Below are 17,650 nucleotides of genomic sequence, written 5' to 3' on the forward strand. Positions count from 1 at the left end.
CAACTCGTTGTCCATATATCTGGCACCATTTCAGTAATGCATGGCAAGAGTAGAAGGCAAAATCCAGATTTTGCGTTTTCACCTTATGGTTTAGCCCTTTCTTGCAGTTCCCATTTAGATCACAGTCTTAATTTTCAATTCATGAACTCTAACAAGACACTTTTGGTTAGAATTGAGGTTCAAGAACATTTACCACTCCTTTAAAAGCATAGCCACATCGTTTTCCTTTCTGCAGCTACCAACTCTCCAGCCAAGAGGTTCTATCACTGCCTCTCCCTGCTGCCATTTCTAGGGTTAAAGTGGTGATGGGTTTATTACATAGAAAGAGGGAGTCTTTCCAACTTTTGCTTTTCCTTACCAAAATTCAGGGATCTTGGTCTGCCTTCTATTTTTTTGGTATCTTGTTTATTATTAGCTGTCTCCGAATTTCTCAAATTTCCAGCTTTGCTTCCATTTATAAGCCCATTTATGATCCACCTCTACCACAAGCAAGGCAGCGTGCTAGGTGTTGGCAACACAAAGAATCCTCCAAAGTCTTTATTCTCAGATGGCTTACATTCTAGTGTACAATGTAGATTGTACAATAGCCTGATGTACTCCAATTATAGCTGATGCTGAGACACACTCCATAGGGTGTTCATGCCTATTGAAAAAGCAAAGACTTTCACATGTAAAGTCATCAACAATTCTCTCATGCTCTTAACTCATTAAGCTTACCAGGCTATATTGTGAGGTGAAATATATAGGCTTATATATAAGCACACCATTTGTCCTTAGTAATTTTTACTCAACTATTCCTTCATTTTAAAAATAAGCATTTATATAGCATCCATTATATGCCACACACTGTGTTTAAGTGTATTATAAATATGCCATCTGATCCTCGCAACAAACTTTTGAGGAAAATGCTGCTGTTATCCCCTTTTCAGTTAAGAAAACTGAGACAGATAGAAATTAAGTGACGTAAACCAGAGTTACACAGCTTAGTAAGTATCAAAAACAAAATTTGAACTTAAGGCTTCCTGACTTTGGCCCCGGTGCTCATATCCATTGTACCACCTAACTGCCAAAATGCAAATTGCCAAGCAATGCATCATGCTTCCTCAGTATAATCCTATGTGAATAAACATAAAATGTAGTACCATTAATACTCTGTATTTATATATACCTTATGATTTTCAGAACACCTTCATAAACAGTGCCTCATTTCATTATTTTTAATGTCAACAAGTTAACTATCGTCTTCATTTTATATTTAAGGAAATTTGAATTTCCTGAAAGTTAACCATTTAGTGAAAAATTAGGTTAGAATTCAGATTTCCTGACTCCACTCACTGCTGTGAAAATATCTTTTATCTAAATAACTTAATTAGATTAGTTTTATTTGCCTTTTCAATTTGCATGAAAGTCAGCTTCAGCTTCCAGTCTTCATCTCTATTAGAATTATTGATCACCAGTGATTATTGATGATTTTTCTAGGACTGTGGTGGTATCTAAGTTAGGAACACCTTACAAGCAAGTGATATTTGCATCTTTTTTTTGAAGAGTCACAGAAAGAGGACTGGAAGAAACTGCTCAAATGATTTAATTTGTAAAGTAGCCTCCAGATAACATTTAATTGGCTACCTGGTCCTTTAATTTTTCTGGGCATAATTATAGAATCTATTTTGGTAATGTTCCAGGGTCTTACAACCTTCCCAGTCTCCAATCTCTTATTAGCAATAGCTAACCACTGTAACCAAAAGCCCCTTCTTCAAGACTATTCTCTTAGCCTTTCTTTAGTGGAAATAGAACAGCTGCTTTCTAGCACCTGTCCGATGTCCGTTAACATTTATAACTTGTTCTTCTACGCTGCCAGTTGATCTCAACTTTTCTCTTTGGTTAGGCAGCTGCAGTGAATCTTTTAGATGTCGTATTTGGGTGGTGCAGCTGTCCAATGCACTCATGCACATTTCCCCTCTCTTAACTTACCTGAAAACCAGAGCTTGATTTTTTTCTGGATACATTACTCATTTGAGTATGCCACAACTTCAGCTGTCATAGGGTTACTCTAGATAGAACCTAGTTGGAAGAAAGCCAGTTGTATCATGTTGTATCCTGTTTGTTTTCCCCTGTATGCCTTGTGTTTTTTATGCTCTATTCATTCTGATTCATTTAAACGTTCTTGTAGAAAATAAATTTGTAGGCTCCTTTTGATTTAAAAAGCATTAAATTGTTAAGATCTATTGAATAAAAAGTGACAGCTGCATTCCAGATTAGAATTTCTGCATTTGATTAGTAGGCACTCTTTCAGTGTTTTTAGAATAAAAAAGAGCTGATACTGTTCCCTTTTAAATTTCAGCTAAGATTGAAAATGTTACCAGAAGAGAAGATTTCAGACCATTCCAACAGAGATCTTTTAATGAAACCCAAAGAGATGGTTCCACTGATCTAGACCCTCATAGGTTGGTTTCTTGTGCTTTAAAAAATTATGATTTGGACACTATTTACATATTTAACAAAATTTATGGAATACTTGCAACATGTATAGTACTCTATCAGGAGTCAGAGGATCTAGATTAAAATACTTTTCTTTATTACTAGCTTTATCACTAAATACCTATGTAACCACGGATAAATAAATTCCTCTGGGCCTATTTCCTCATCTGTAAAAAGGATTGAGACCGATTCTAAATTGTATGTATGTTCAGTATAAGCTTTGAGTGTATTACAACTGAATTTTGTTTTACATAATCCAAAACTGTATTACTAGAAACTTAGTGTCCAGGTCAATGAAAGTAATAGTCACCACTGTATTCTAAAACAGTTAGGTAGCTTCTGGAGTGTTTGAGAGTCCTGGGCACTGGAACTACACTTTTTTAAAGCCATAAGTCATCTGAAGGCTGGTGACTAGGATGGTGAGGAAATCATGGAATATGAGAAACCACTGAAGGAACTAAAGTAACTCAGGGAAAAGAGAACTGCAGGGGTATGGAATATGATAACTGTCTTCAAATGTTTGAAATACTATCATGTGGAATGGGGATGAGATTGGTTCTTTGTACCTCTAGAGGCTAGTGGCAAACTTGATCGATAAAAGATATAGAAAGCATATTTCACTTCTTTTTTTAGGAAGAATTTTCTCAAGGAGCACAAAAAAATGAAATGGGCTGCCTAATGAGTTAGCCAGCCCTTCAGAGGCTAGAAGACCACTTTTCTAGGATGATTAGTAAAAACAACATGAATTATACTTCATATTTCTCTGATGTTTTTAAAACATTATTTGCATAATCTCATTTCAGTTAATAAGTAAACACTTATTAAGCACTTACTATATTCCATACTTCATGCTCAGTACAATAAAAAGAGAGACAAAAGAGCAAGAGTCTCTGCTCTCAGGGGAGTTTGAAGTTAAATGGGATCACAACATGTTCACATAGAAGTATGTATACAAAATATCATTCGAGATAGTTTTGGGAAGAGATGCATAGGCTTCTGAGGGGGGCGAGAAAAGACTTCCTGAAAAATATGATGCATGAGCAGAATCTTGAAGGGGCTTTTGAGCAAGGGAGATGAAGATGGAGTGTATTCTAGGCATGACAGACAACTAGTACAAACACATGGAGGCAAGGCAAAAGATGGGATGTCATGTGGAAAACACTGAGTAGATCTTTATGGTTGGATTACAAAATGCAGGAAGGCAAGTAAAGTATAAGAAGTTTGAAGAGGTAGGAAGGGACTACAGCTTTAATTATCAAACAGAGGAGTTTCTATTTAATCCTAAAAGCAGTAAGTAATGCCTGGAGTTTGTCTAGTGGGAGGGGGTAACATAATCAGATCTGTGCTTTAGGAAAATTACTTTAATAGCTCTTTGGAGGATGGATTAGAGCTGGTGAAGACTTTAAGCAAAGAGACCAAATAGGAGGCTTTTGCAATTGTCTAGGCAAGAGGTGATGAGGACCTAAACACGTGTAAAGCTGTCTAGACAGAATGAGTGATTAATGTGGGAGATGTTTTAAAGACAGAAATAAGATTTGGTGACTGATTTAATAGGTGGGGAGAGTTGCAAGTCAAGGATGACTCTGAGGTCAAGAACCTAGGTTGACTAGAAGGATGACTGCTCTTGACTACAAGGAAGCTAAATGGTGCAGTAGATAGTACATTGGGCTTTGAATCAGGAAGACCTAAATTTAAATCTGACCTCAGACTCTTACTAGCTGTGTGTCCAAGGGCAAGGCATGTAATTTTTGTTGACCTCAGTTTCCTCAACTGTAAAATTGGGATAAAAATTGCACCTATAGCAGAGTTCCTGGCACATGGTAGACCCTTAATAAATGCTCAATCCCTTTTTCTTTCCCTAATAGGGATGTTTTGAAGAAGGATAGGTTGGGGAAGGGAAAAGAAAATTAGTTCTCTTTTGGATGTGTTGAATTTGAGAGGCCTACAGATGATATAAAATTGGAACTTGGGAGAAAGATTAGTACTAGATAGGATTCGTGTGCTTAGGGGTTAATTGCTTCCATGGAATTTGATGAGGTCACTAAGGGCAGAGAGAAAAGTGAAGAAGGCACAGAATAGTCTTGGGGTAAACCCACAGTTGAGACCAATCATCAAAATAGAGAAGGAACAGTTCATCAGAGAGAAAGAGGTGAAAACTATGAGAGGACAGTGTCCCCAAAACACAGAGCAAAGGAGATGATAAAGGCAACAGAGAAATATTTCAAAGGATAAGAATTGGGGAAAGACCATTAGATTTTATTCTTTTTTAAAAAATTATGCACTTAAAAACCAAAAAAGAAAACTTCAAATTCTGAGCATTTCCATTTGTATTGCAAAACATAGAAAGAGGGCTCTATATGAAATGGTGAATCCATGAAATCTATTTCCTACTATTTGCTCATATATGTGTGCTATATATGTATGTAATTTATATATAATATTAACATATATATTCCATGTTACTTGCAAAACTATCCTCCTTATCTCTGATTCTTTCTAGTCTATTTTTAGCATTTTAAAAATATTTCAGTGGCCTTTTTTGGGGATTCCTATTTTTGAGTCCTTTTCCCCTTCATAACTCATTCCTACTTAAATACTAAGATAAAGGTAAGGGTAGGAGGAACCCTTCTAACAAATAAGCTTAGTGAAGCAAAACATACAGTAGCCATCTACAAAAATCTGTTTCTCTTTCTGCAACTTGAGTTTATCACTTGCATATCAGTGGGTGGGTGGCATGGTTCATCTTAAGTCATCTGGAGGTATGGCTGGTCATTATGTTGAGCAGAATCTTTCAAAGTTGTTTTTCTTGACAGTGTTGTCATCTTTGTATATAATGTTCTGATTCTTACTTCAATCTACATCAGTTTATACTACATAAGATCCTCTGGAATTATCTTTCATTTTTTCTTATGGTTCAGCAAGTAATATCATAATTCATTAGTTTGCCACAATTGGTTCAGAAGTTCCTCAAGTGATGATCATTCCTTTAAATCTAATCTTTCCTTTTCCCCTTTAGATCAAGAAGTTTATGATGTTTATTGCTATTCCTTCCCCAGTATTATCTACATTGTCCTTCCCCTTTAGCCATTCTTTCTCCATATTTCTACTTCTATCTCAGAGCTATTTGATGTAGTTCTATAGCAAGTTGTTCATGTGTGTCTATGTTCAACTCCCCTTTATCTGTTTCAGATAAGAGTGAGATTTAGATAAGAAAAATGCTCACTGCTGCCACCCATTTGTCACTTGTATACTTTTTATTTTTACACACTATGTAGGAGAAATAGTAAGTTTCATTCCCTTCTTCTTCCTTTCTGTATCAGTGTATTATTATGTGATCCTGGCTGTGACTTCTTGTTATTTGCATGATTTCTTTAATATAAAATCCTTACCTTCTCTCTTAGAATCTAATACTAAATAATGGTTCCAAGGCAAAAGAGAAGCAAAGGCTAAGCAGTGGGGATTAGGTGATCTGCCCAGAGTCACACAGCTAGGAAGTGAGTGAGACTAGATTTGAACCCAAGACCTCCCATCTCTAGGGCTGGCTCTATCCATTGAACCACCTCACTGCTTTATTAGCATTATTTTTTCTGAATGATTACAATATTTTCTTTAAAACTTGAGAACTGGAATTTTGCCATAATATTCCTGGGAGTTTTCATTTTGGGATGTTTTTCCAAAGGTAATTAGTGAATTATTTCAGTTTGTATTTTGAGCACTGGTTCCAAATATACTGGTAGTTTTCTTTTATCATTTCTTGAAATATGATGTGTTTGCTTTTTTTTTGATCATGGGTCTCAGGCAGTATAATAATTATTAGATTATCTTTTTTTCAATCTATTTTCCTGGACAGTTGATTTTCCAATGAGATATTACACATCTTCTTAAACATTTTCAGTCTTTTGACTTTTTAAACTGTTTCTTTTTACTTTTTAAACATGAAGTCATTAGCTTCCACTTGACCAATTTTAATTCTTAAGGAGTACTTTTCTTCAGTGAGATTTGATCTCATTTATCAAGTTAACTTTCCTTTCATAATTCTCCTGTATTGCTCTTAATTCTTTTCCCAATTTCCCCCGCCATTCTTATTTTATTTTTAAAATAATTTTTGCTCTCTTTATCTCTTCTAAGAATTCTTTTTTGATCTCATGTCTAATCTGCATTTTCCATTAAGGCTTCACTTGAAGATGTTTTCAAGGTTTCTGAGTTTGTGTCTTTGAGTTTCCTTGGCTTCATTGAAAGATTTTATGCTAAGGCTATTTTTTTTTGTTGTTTTCTTATTTTTTCAACCTATTTCTTAACTTTAGATTTTATATTAGTGTTGGGTTCTGCTTGAATTTTAGGGAGTCTATAGTTTTTCAGTTCTTCTAAGGTGTTTTGATCTGAAGGAGAATTCTAGTCATATTCCTCCTACTCTACACTCTGGTCCTTACCAAGGTAGGGCTTCTACTGTTTCCCAAATACAAAACATAGCCTAATATTGGATAATGGGTAAAGGAGAAGCCAAATGGCACCTGGTCTCCACCAGAGCTAGTACAAAGATACTCTGTAATATCTTTCTGATCAAGTGTTTAGTTTCCTTACATTCTTTAGGCACTGAAAGTTATTAATGTCACCACTGCTGCTTCTGCTGCCTCTGCAGGTCTATCTTTCTCTCCAAGCCTCATTGTGAATGTTGTTTCCCTCCATCAGTGCTCCTAGACAAACCCCCATCTCAGGATCTGCAGGCAAATATCCCTTTTGGTCATCCCAAGCTGTTCTTGGCTGGAAAATGAGATACTATGACTTTTATTTTTGGTTATATCACCAGAATTTGATTTTTGAGACTCTTTAAAAATATATTTATAGGGTTGGATTGGGAGAGTTCAGCAGAAATGTCAATACCCTTCACCCTCTTGATCTCTCTCTCCATTAGTGTATTTTTGTTATATTTCCTTTCCCTACTCTCCTTTTCCAACATTCAGAACAGACTCATTCCAATTCCAGAAACTATTTTTCTTACTTAACTTACTCAGTACTCTTTTAAAGAATTTAGGTTCTGAAGGTTGGTTCTTTTCTCCCCTTTAGCATGTTAGCACTTCACCATTTTATAGCTCATTACAATTGCTCAAATTTAAATTTACCTTTCAGGGTTTCTCTTGACTAGTGTTTGCATTTCAAAACTACTCCTCACAGGAGTGTTTTAAAATCTTCCATTAAAGATCCATTTTCTCTCTGCAAGATTATATTCATCTTTGTAAGTTATTATTGCTTGTAAGTCCATGTGTCCACCAAAAAAACTAAAATCTTGAAAATTGGTCCTATCACTTTGTAGAAAATAGATGTAGAAGAAATGGAAGTAGTGTTAGATTTTATGTTGTTGGGCTAAAAGATCACTCCAGACAGTGATTGCAGCCATAAAATTAAAAGATGTTTGCACTTTGGAAGAAAAGCTATGGCAAATCCTTACAGGGAACTAAAAAGCATATTCATCACTTTGTTAACATAGATTCCTGTAATCAAAGCTATGGTTTTTCCAATATCAATGTTTGGCTGTGACATATGGACTATAAGGAAAGCTTGAGTGCCATAGAATCGATGCTTTAAAATTATTCTGGAGAGGAGTTTTGAGAATCCCTTGGATAGCAAGGAAATCAGATTGTCAATTCTTAAAGAAATTAATTCAGACTATTCACTGGAAGGTCAGATACAGAAATTGAACTTTAAATACTTTTCCCACATAATGAGAAGACAAGGCTCAGTGGGAAAAAACCCAGTGTTGGGGAGAAATTGAAGGCAAAAGGAGAAAGGGTCAGCAGAGGATGAGATGGAAAGATAGTGTCATGGAAACAATGGACATGAACTTGGAACAGACTTCAAAAGACAGTGGAGGATAAAAGCGCCTAGCATGCCATGATCTGTGGAGTCACAAATAATTGGACATAATTAAGTGATGGAAAGTCTTTTCCCTAGAGAACATTGTATTTTAAACTCATTGTTTTATAGTAGAAGATGTCAGGTCTATACGATCCTTATCCATAAAACATCTTTCAATAAAATGACAGGTTAGATCTGTTTCTTTTGTATTCTGCCAAAGTGCTTCAGAGTATATTACAAATAGTATATTATCAGTAAATGTTGAATGAATGAAGTCTAAAATGTACTGAAATTTTCCAGTGATTAGTAATAAACCAGGAGAGAGAATACATAATTTCTATCTTCTTGTTTATTTTTCTTATTGGTTCATGATGTGCCATCCTCCCTCCTTCTCAACTGCCATTAATGGCTCTTTCTGGTAGAACATGTGTTATTATGTAATAATGAAAAACAATAATTAATGAGAAAATTAATGAAAAATATTTAATATGGAAAATAGTATGCCTGGAGAGTTTAATTAAATATTTATTGAGTATCAAGTACTGTAATATGGTAGTAAATACCTTAGAAATATATAAGTACAAAAGTTCTGGTGGGCTAAATATTACATGATTCATAATGTCTAATATTGAACAGAGTATTATGAAGTGTCCTTTGAATATTGTATTGGTTTACTAGGCTATTTACTTATGCCCTTGACCCTTTATATGTTTTTCTTTTGTTTCTAGTTCCACTTCATTAGGAGACAATCCTGGAGTTGGACAAAAGACTTCATTGTCTGATTCCAGGAAAAGCAAAAAGATTTCTCTTCTTCATTCAAGCAAAGAAAAGCTGAGGAGGTGAATTTACATGTAATTATTTGTAGCACTGTTCCCTTTGTAGTGGTACTTAAATTTATGTTGTTCATAATTCAATTGATAGTACTGTTAAAAAGAGTCAGTGTGAAAACTAGTCAGTATGGTTACTAAAAAGAGGCCTAATGTCTGATAGACTAAAAGGTGTTCATTCAGTGGCATTGTTTAAGGACCAGAAAATCTGTTTGCTGAGTTGTAAAGGAATTCTAACTGCTTTCTCCATCGTTCCTGCTCTGTCCCCAAAAAGTTAGAGGAAGAAACCAGTTAACACTGTCTTGCCACAGAATAAAATTATCCATTCCCAAAAGTAACAAGATAAAATTGATTGACATTGATAAAATCAAATTTCTGATCCCCAAAAATATTCTTAGTAAAAAATTTCATTTGCATATATGTATTTGCATATATGTAAAAAGTCAAGTCAAGGCAGTGAACATTTAAGTATCTAATATATTCCAGGCATCATATTAAGTATTAAGGCTATAATATAAGAAGGGTGTTTTGCCTTTAGTACCTGTTCTCAAAGAGCCCATAGTGTAATGGGGGACACAACATGCAAATACAAACAAAATACATACATACAAAACAAATTAAAGATAATCACAGAGAGAAATCTCTCAGATTAAAGAGAGGTCAGGAAAGGCTTCTAGTAGAAGGTGAGATTTTAGCTGTGTCTTGAAGTCACAGAAACCAGGATGAAGAGAAGAGATTCATAATATGTTCACTGCTAAAATCTCTTTTTCACATTAAGACCAATTTTTAATTAATTACTTGCTATTTTGTGGAGTTTTTTAGACAATGAGTCTATAAACTTTGTGGCAAAGATAGATGAAACAAGAATAAAGATATTAGACCAAACTATTGAAGTATGAAATATTTTTCAAAGTTTCATTCACATAAGAGTGAATGAATGTAGTGGGGTTAGCATCCTAGTGAACTTCATCTTGCTTCCTCCATACATGAAAGTAAATCCAATGCTCATCAAGCTGTAGTGCTTCAAAAAAGATGGAAGAATCATAAACCCATATCAGATGATCTGAAAGCCAAAATATTGTTTCTGGAAGTTTGTATGTGCCCAAGAAAGACATAATGGATTGATTTGAATCTAAACCGATTTGAATTCTCCTACAGTTCTTCTCTTTTGGAAATAAATTGTAAATAGACTCACTCTTCTTGATCTTGGTTTGATTTAGGTCAGAATCAGGCGTGTGTGTGTGTGTGTGTGTGTGTATTATATATATATATATATACATATATATATATATATTGAGTAATAAGCTTTCATTTATGCTTTTTGTCACACTATTTTTTTGTTCCACATATTTTTCTAAACATAAAAAGGAAGAATTTTTCCATGATATAAGTTAGTGCAGTGATGGGCAAACTTTTTAGAGAGGGGGCCAAAGGAAAGGAAATGCTCATCTGTCAGTCTGTTTCTAAGGCAACTCTTTCGAAATTTCATTGTATTGTATCCTACTCGTTGTATTCATCAGATTAGGAATAATGTCCCGCAGCCACATCTGGCTCCCTGGCCGTAGTTTGCCCTACTGGGTTAGTGTATTTTTTTAGTGGTGACCTGTTTTAATTTTTTAAATAAGATCAACCATTAACAGCCTCTAAAAGAGTTTAAGTAACACTCCTCATTGTTTCTAAGATCTGATTGTAGTGAGTTATATTTCTTTGTTAAATATATTTTTGTACTTAATTGATCAGCAAGCACTTAGTTAAGCACCCACAATGTACCAAATACTTTGCTATGTACTGGGGAGAAAAGAAAAAAAATATTTCTCTTCTGAAGGAGTGTAGATTCCTTTACAACTTCTACTCAAATTCTTACCAACTTAGTCTAATGTTTATTTGAAATCAGGCCAGTAGACTCTTATAGTTTGAAAGATTCATTCTAATTAAAAGAACTAGCCTTCTTGTTTTCTTTACATTAAAAAATGTGTTAATTAAATGAGTATTACAAAGGATAATAGGTGAATTCTTGGTATCTTGTATCAATTCAAGAATTTATGTCAAGAAAAGGGATAATGGGAAGATCGTTAGACTTCAAATTAAAAATGAGTTTTAATCCTGCTTTGAGGCATAATTATATGACCTTGAGCAATTCTCTTAACCTCTCTGAACCTTTTTTCATATCTGTAAAATAGGGATGATAATAGTTGTATCATCTTTTTCAGAGTTGTGAGGAAAGCACTTTTAGCCAGCAAAGTTCTGTATAAATATGAGGTATTCATATCACTATAGTACAACCCTTTCCCTTAAATTCAGACTCTATTGCATAATTCCAGGATGTAGCAGGGATGGAGCAAGTATAGCACTTTGTTATCATGTATCATGCAGCATTTAATCCTTGAAGCTTCCTGTCTTCCTTTTAAAATAATAGGAAAGATATAGTATATTACCAGGAAGGCTTTTGGCTCCCAGTGAAGTACTGATTATCCTGATGCACCTGTATTGGAAGGAAAATTCACTCCCTTCAGTGTCTTAAAGATTGGGTGATTTGTGTTTTTCCAAGAGTGGTAGGTTGATTCCTAACTTCTAGTATTTTTGAGCAGAGAACGAATCAAAGAATGCTGTGAGCAGCTGCGAACTCTCTTGCCATATATAAAGGGGAGGAAGAATGATGCTGCTTCAGTTCTTGAGGCAACAGTTGATTATGTGAAGTGTATCCGAGAGAGAATCCCTCCAGCTATCATGGTTCAGGTACTTTCTAAATTCTCTGAGTTCTGCCCTGTACAGGACCTTCAAGAACTCATGATTTTATTGTTTTCTTTCCACTAATAGAGATCATAACCTTATCCTTGCCACAGTATGGAGTCTCCATGAGTTGCTGTTGTGGTAAAAACAAAACAAAACAGAAAACTAAATTCCCTAGCAACTAGCCCTGTGGGTCTCCTGGTCTTCTGATAACAGGCACATAAGATGTACAGCCAGGTCTTTACTCAGAACTTTCCCAGCATGACTAGACCTGTCTAAACTGTAATTATCTCCACATCAAAGTGAGATGTCAAAAGAAGACTTCAGTGGAAACAATCCCATTTATAGAGAGGCTAAAAAACAGAATCATCAAAAAAATTCTGTTTAGCTATTTAGAACTTTGCATTCACCCTTTTTTATTTTTAGATAACAAAGGTGCTTCAAAGCAACAGAAGGTTTTGTAAGAGGCAACCGGTAGCCAGCCAGCTACTCCCAAGTACTGTCATGACACAAAGGTAGGAAATGAGTCTTGAGTTCTTATGACATTCAGGTTTTTGCCATTAATTTCCAAATCTTGGCATAAGCAAAGTAGTATACCTTCATACAGTTAAATTTCAAAAATGATTTATTAAGAAAAAGAACTTTTTTCCTTCTTAACAAATGGGGAATTTTTGCTCTTTTTAGTCCCTATAATGTACTTTTTTGTGAAATGAGAAAGGCATGAAGTAGTTTTAGATCAGTACAATGTGCTTTAGTACTCCATTAATTGTAACCAAAAACATCAAAAGGAAGATCCTGTAAGAAGTTTGAATATGATACCCTGATATTCTTTCAGATGACAGTGCATTATGGACATTATGAATACTATCATGAATTAGGTTAGGTCAAGTCTCTGGGTCATCTCCTTTCAGTTAGGAATTCCTAGACAGGAACTTCAGGTATCCCTTCCATATCATGGGGGGTATGGGGATAGCACCTCTGCCATCCAGAAAATCCATGTAAAATTTTCTGGCTCTCCCTTCATATCTGAGAAGTCTGAATTTTTTTCTTTTTCTGTGATGTAGTGTTTACAGTACCTTATAGTAAATTTTGGGTTAAGTATTTGGTCATAGGCTATATGTAGGTTAATGTTAAGAGAGCTATACATTTCTAGCTTTTGAGTATTTTCTGCTGACTTTTGCATCTTTTCACAAACTTTATTTTTTTTACTGATCTTAACTTTGAAAAAGAAATTGTGTGTTCTACATATATTTTATGTATTTCTGAGTTTCTAAACTTTTTCTGTATCATCTGATGGTCTTCATATGTCATCTGCAGCTTCCTCAAAACTCCGCCCAAAATTCCCATTTAATTTCTTATGCCAATCTACAATATAGTAAAACTTCAGTGGAGCAATTGCGGTGTGGAAGGGATACCTGTACTTACTAGCATATGAAATGGCATAGCAAGTTTACATATATAAATTTATTGGAATATAGAATTAAAACAAAATTATCCAATATTTCCAAGGCATCCAGTAGAGGTTTAAGTTGAAATGAACAACATCCCAGAGTCGAGAAATCCAGTTCAATTTTATGTGACAATGCAGATTTCATTTTTACTGATCTCATGGTAAAACTAACTAGAGAGTTTAATAAAGATGTTTTTCCTAAATAAAAAGGTATTTAAGATTTCTTCCTCTTTCCTCCTTCTTTCACTTTTAAGGGAAGATAACGAGGTGACAAGTATGCAGTCACCTGTGAAAGAGATCAGATTCCTGGCTAATAAGTGCTTGAATGTGTATTCTCTTCCTGCTTCAGAGTGCCCATTGGATGAAGCTTTGAAAGGTGATGGTCGATGTCTCCTCAACTTCTTACAAAAGTGTGTATAGATAGATATAGAGCTTAGCCTATTTTTATGTGCATTTCCTGCAAATTACTTATTTTAAAATCATAAATTTTTAGTCTGTCTCTTTGAAGGAATGAAGAAGTATTGATAAAGTTATTTAGATATTGATATTGATAATATATGCCAGGCATTTTTTCAACCCTTAGGAATACAAATAAAAAACAGTACCAGTACCAATCCTCCCTGTAGATTGTATTCTAAAAGGGGAAGACTGTGTATACATATACACACACATATGTATGTATGTGTCTGTATTTCTATATATATAAATGGTAGCTACAGAAGATTGCTATGGGTTGAGAAATATGGGAATGGAGATTGAGGCCATAGAGAGATTGATTGACATGCTCTTTTCAATACTAGCATTTATTTAATTAGTGCTTCCCAGAGCAAGAGGTGGAAAGTGTATGTGCTTGCTGGGAAGTTAAGGGAGAAGTTTAGGTAAGAAAATAGTAAATGGCTGTTACATAATCAGGTGAGTGAGGATATCTACATATTACTCTGGGATGGGAGCTGGAGATCAGATTCCTCTGATATTTTAATGATATATTCTAAGAAATTCTGGTTAAGCTGGTCATGAATCCAAGAGTGTTAATTTTGATTGAAGATAATAACTAGGTTTCTTATTTATAAAGTATATAAAGATTTGGAAGGAAGGGTCAGATTTTAGAGAAAGTTGTAAATCAGGCAGAAGAATTTTTATTTCATGCAAGAGAAAGTAGCACGTTATTTAAAGTTTGAGGAGAGGAGTAATAGGACAAAAGTTTAGCACTTAGCAGCATTCATTAAGCACCTACCATGTTCCAGGTTCTGCTAAGTGCTGGGGATAGAAAAAAAAAAGAAAAAAAGAAAAAAAAGACCCAAACAGTTTCCACTCACTATTAGGCGGGAGGGAACAGCATGCAAACAACCAAGTATTAATAAGATATGAAAAAAAAATAATCAACAGAGGCAGATCATCAACAGAAGCTGTCATGAATTTGCAAAATTAACTAGAAAAGGAAGAAACCAGAAATAGGGAAATCCACTGGAAAGATATATTACAGGATAATGAAACTGAGTTTCAAAGAAGGAATTAAGGGAAACACTTTACTGTCTTCATCTCTTTGGGGTAGGATTTATGCCACTATGTCTCCAGGCTTATAAAATATTTTTCTGAGTGCCTACTAGTCTAAACCAATCTTGGCTAACTGACTGAAAAAGTCTCTTTTGGGAGAAATCATTGTAAATAGCTTTATAAAGCATTCTGTGACACAAAATACTTTTATAAGTCATCTCTGCCTCTACCTTCTCCCTAAGTCTACATGCCCTTTAATGTAAAAATTCTTATCTCCTTCCACTCCCCAACATAGATCTTCCTCTCCAGTCAAGTAATTTATCTTCATTGTTCTTGAATAAACCACACAGTCCTGCCTTTTTGCTTTTGTTCATGTTGTTCTCCCATATGAAATGCCTCCATTTCTCAATTTTTCCAAATTTCACCAATGCTTCAGGCCTATTTCAAGCTCAATCTTCTTCACGAAACCTTCCAGAATATCTCAGTCACATTGATGTATCTTTTTCCTGACTCTCCATTGTTGTCCTTTTCCATACCATGTATACTAATTTTTTATTATGTTCTAAATTTATTTGCATACCGTTATATACGTTTTCTAATCAGTTCACTTGGTCTTATCTTCTCCAAATTCTGCCACCTTTTTAACATTCCCTCTGAGAGGTAACAATATTTTTCCATTTTTGCACGTCTTCTACCACACAAGATTTTTAGTTCTTATAGGGAAACTTACATATTTAGTATCTTCATTAAGGCTTAGCATAATAATGTAGCAAAGACTATAAGATTTTAGAGTTGAAAAAACTATAATGGTTTTTTAGCGTGTCCTTTTCATTTTACTGAGGTTCAGCGATTTAAAATAATTTGTTAAAGGCTATGTAGGCAATAATTAACAAAACCAAAAATCAAACCCAGGACTTCTGATAACAGGACCATGAATCTTTTTTCTTTTTCATGTAGATGCTCAATAAATATTTGTCGAATTAAATAGTAATATATGTGTAACATGTGCTCTGGCAGTCATTCTCACAGCCAATACTTGTACTGGTGTATTGTACCTCCAGAATGTCACTATATTTACTTTCAGGATTCTTGGAGTTAGCATGAGGCATTAAAATTTTCTCTTAATCCTTTTGCTCCCCATCTAGTGTCAGCCACACTTCAATGTCAGCCACAAGCCAGTAGTTCTTCAGTGCTATTTAACCAGTTAATATCAGTTATTTTTTTCTAAAGAAATATTTATTGAGAAGACATAGCAGGGACAAAGTATCAAAACTTCTTTAAGTGGGAGACCTCTCTTCATCTTCTTGGCCCCTAGGTAGAGTGGACTCGAAGTGGTGCTATCAAACATTCTGCCCATTGAGATAAGTTCTGGCTGATGAACATATTAGCCCATTTCTTTAATATTTGTTTCTCCTATTTCCACTGCTGAGCTGAGCAATCAGGTCATTCCTCAGGGCTAGCTTCTCACTAGATTTGGCTGCTACAACTAACAACATACTCACCTAGAAGTAATGGACGATAGTTGTTAGACCAGTGGTGGCTCTTCTGACCTTTTGAAGTTTACAAGGTCATAACATGAACCATTTCATTTATAACATTCATTTACATGGGATCAAGAAAGAATAAATATTTTGCAGAAGAGGAATAGAGGTGGCAAAGGATGGCTCTGATTATATGGCTAGGTAGGGAGAAGAGATGGTTGATAATAGCTGTTGCCATCATTCCTGCCACCTCTGTGGAGCCCAAAGCTTTCAATGTTTTTTTCTTCCTTCTAATTGGAAAGTCTCCAGGGAAGAAAGAGTTGGTCCATCTAAGCCATTTGTATACAGATCAGTTCTGCCAGGGCAGCCAATCAAAAGGTTTTCTGTCACCACACGATAAGCCTCTAGGAAACAGAGTATATATGCACAGCCTCTGAATCTAGGAAAGGTCCTATTGATCATGCTTTTCTGAAAGTAGGCTCATTACGCCTCTCTGATGCTTAGCAGTGGGTAGATATCATACCTACATGCATATCATACACAATGAGGTCTGTGCCCTCATCGGCTAGTACCCCCATTATGCCCTTTGCCCCACTTAAAAAATAGCCATTCTTGGTAAATCAGCCAGGGTATGTTTTGAACACATTGTCCATATCCTAAATCCAGACTAGTTTTCTCATTTTCCTTCCACTTGCTTCCCCAGTGCCATGTGAGAAAGAGTCTCAAAATAGCCAGAGTGGTATAGTTCTTGCATAATCCCACTTGTACAGAAAACAGTCACAATAATTCATAAATAAGACTTGTGCAGATTTAATAAAGAATATTTTACAATGTTTATCATTAGCTTACTTAGTACGTAATGAGAGCTTGTACTAGTACTGGAAATGGCCTACTGTAATCCAAAGGCAATAAAAAAAAAACAAGAAAAAGGTAAAGAAAGTGTAGCTTATTTAGAAAAAAAACAAACTTAAATCATAGAGAGAGTCCTAGATTTGTGGGATTCCACCTATAGTGATTAAGGACATAGGACTGATTGGAAATAATTCCTTTAGTCAGGTAAGAAACCAAACCAATTTATCTTGCTGTTTGTATAGCATTCTCAGTTAGAGACTAAGGTCTACAACCAACTGGCACTGATCTAGGGGGAATTAGACCAATCTTACTTTTCTATCAAGACCTCACCTACCCCTCCTCTGGATCCATACTCACAGACTAAGTTTAGTTCTGTAAAAGTCTTCTTGATTTCTGTAACATGAGACAACCCCAAAATTTCCAAAAAACCTTGAAAGAAACAGGGAATTAAGCAAGAGGTCAAGAGAGGTTCAAATAAATTACCT

At 35.0% G+C, this 17,650-nt stretch overlaps 1 protein-coding gene across 1 annotated transcript in view; it reads left to right on the forward strand.

Annotated features, from left to right (window-relative positions):
• Positions 1-17,650, forward strand: part of SOHLH2 (spermatogenesis and oogenesis specific basic helix-loop-helix 2) — a 57,763-nt gene that overhangs the window by 21,103 nt on the left and 19,010 nt on the right. Inside the window, exons 5-9 of the mRNA XM_044666087.1 lie at positions 2,342-2,444; positions 9,060-9,170; positions 11,747-11,894; positions 12,315-12,403; positions 13,593-13,714. Coding sequence (XP_044522022.1) covers positions 2,342-2,444; positions 9,060-9,170; positions 11,747-11,894; positions 12,315-12,403; positions 13,593-13,714 — 573 coding nt within the window. The remainder of the gene's footprint in view (positions 1-2,341; positions 2,445-9,059; positions 9,171-11,746; positions 11,895-12,314; positions 12,404-13,592; positions 13,715-17,650) is intronic.

Source organism: Gracilinanus agilis, chromosome 3, assembly GCF_016433145.1.
Source record: "Gracilinanus agilis isolate LMUSP501 chromosome 3, AgileGrace, whole genome shotgun sequence".
Classification (NCBI taxonomy): domain Eukaryota; kingdom Metazoa; phylum Chordata; class Mammalia; order Didelphimorphia; family Didelphidae; genus Gracilinanus; species Gracilinanus agilis.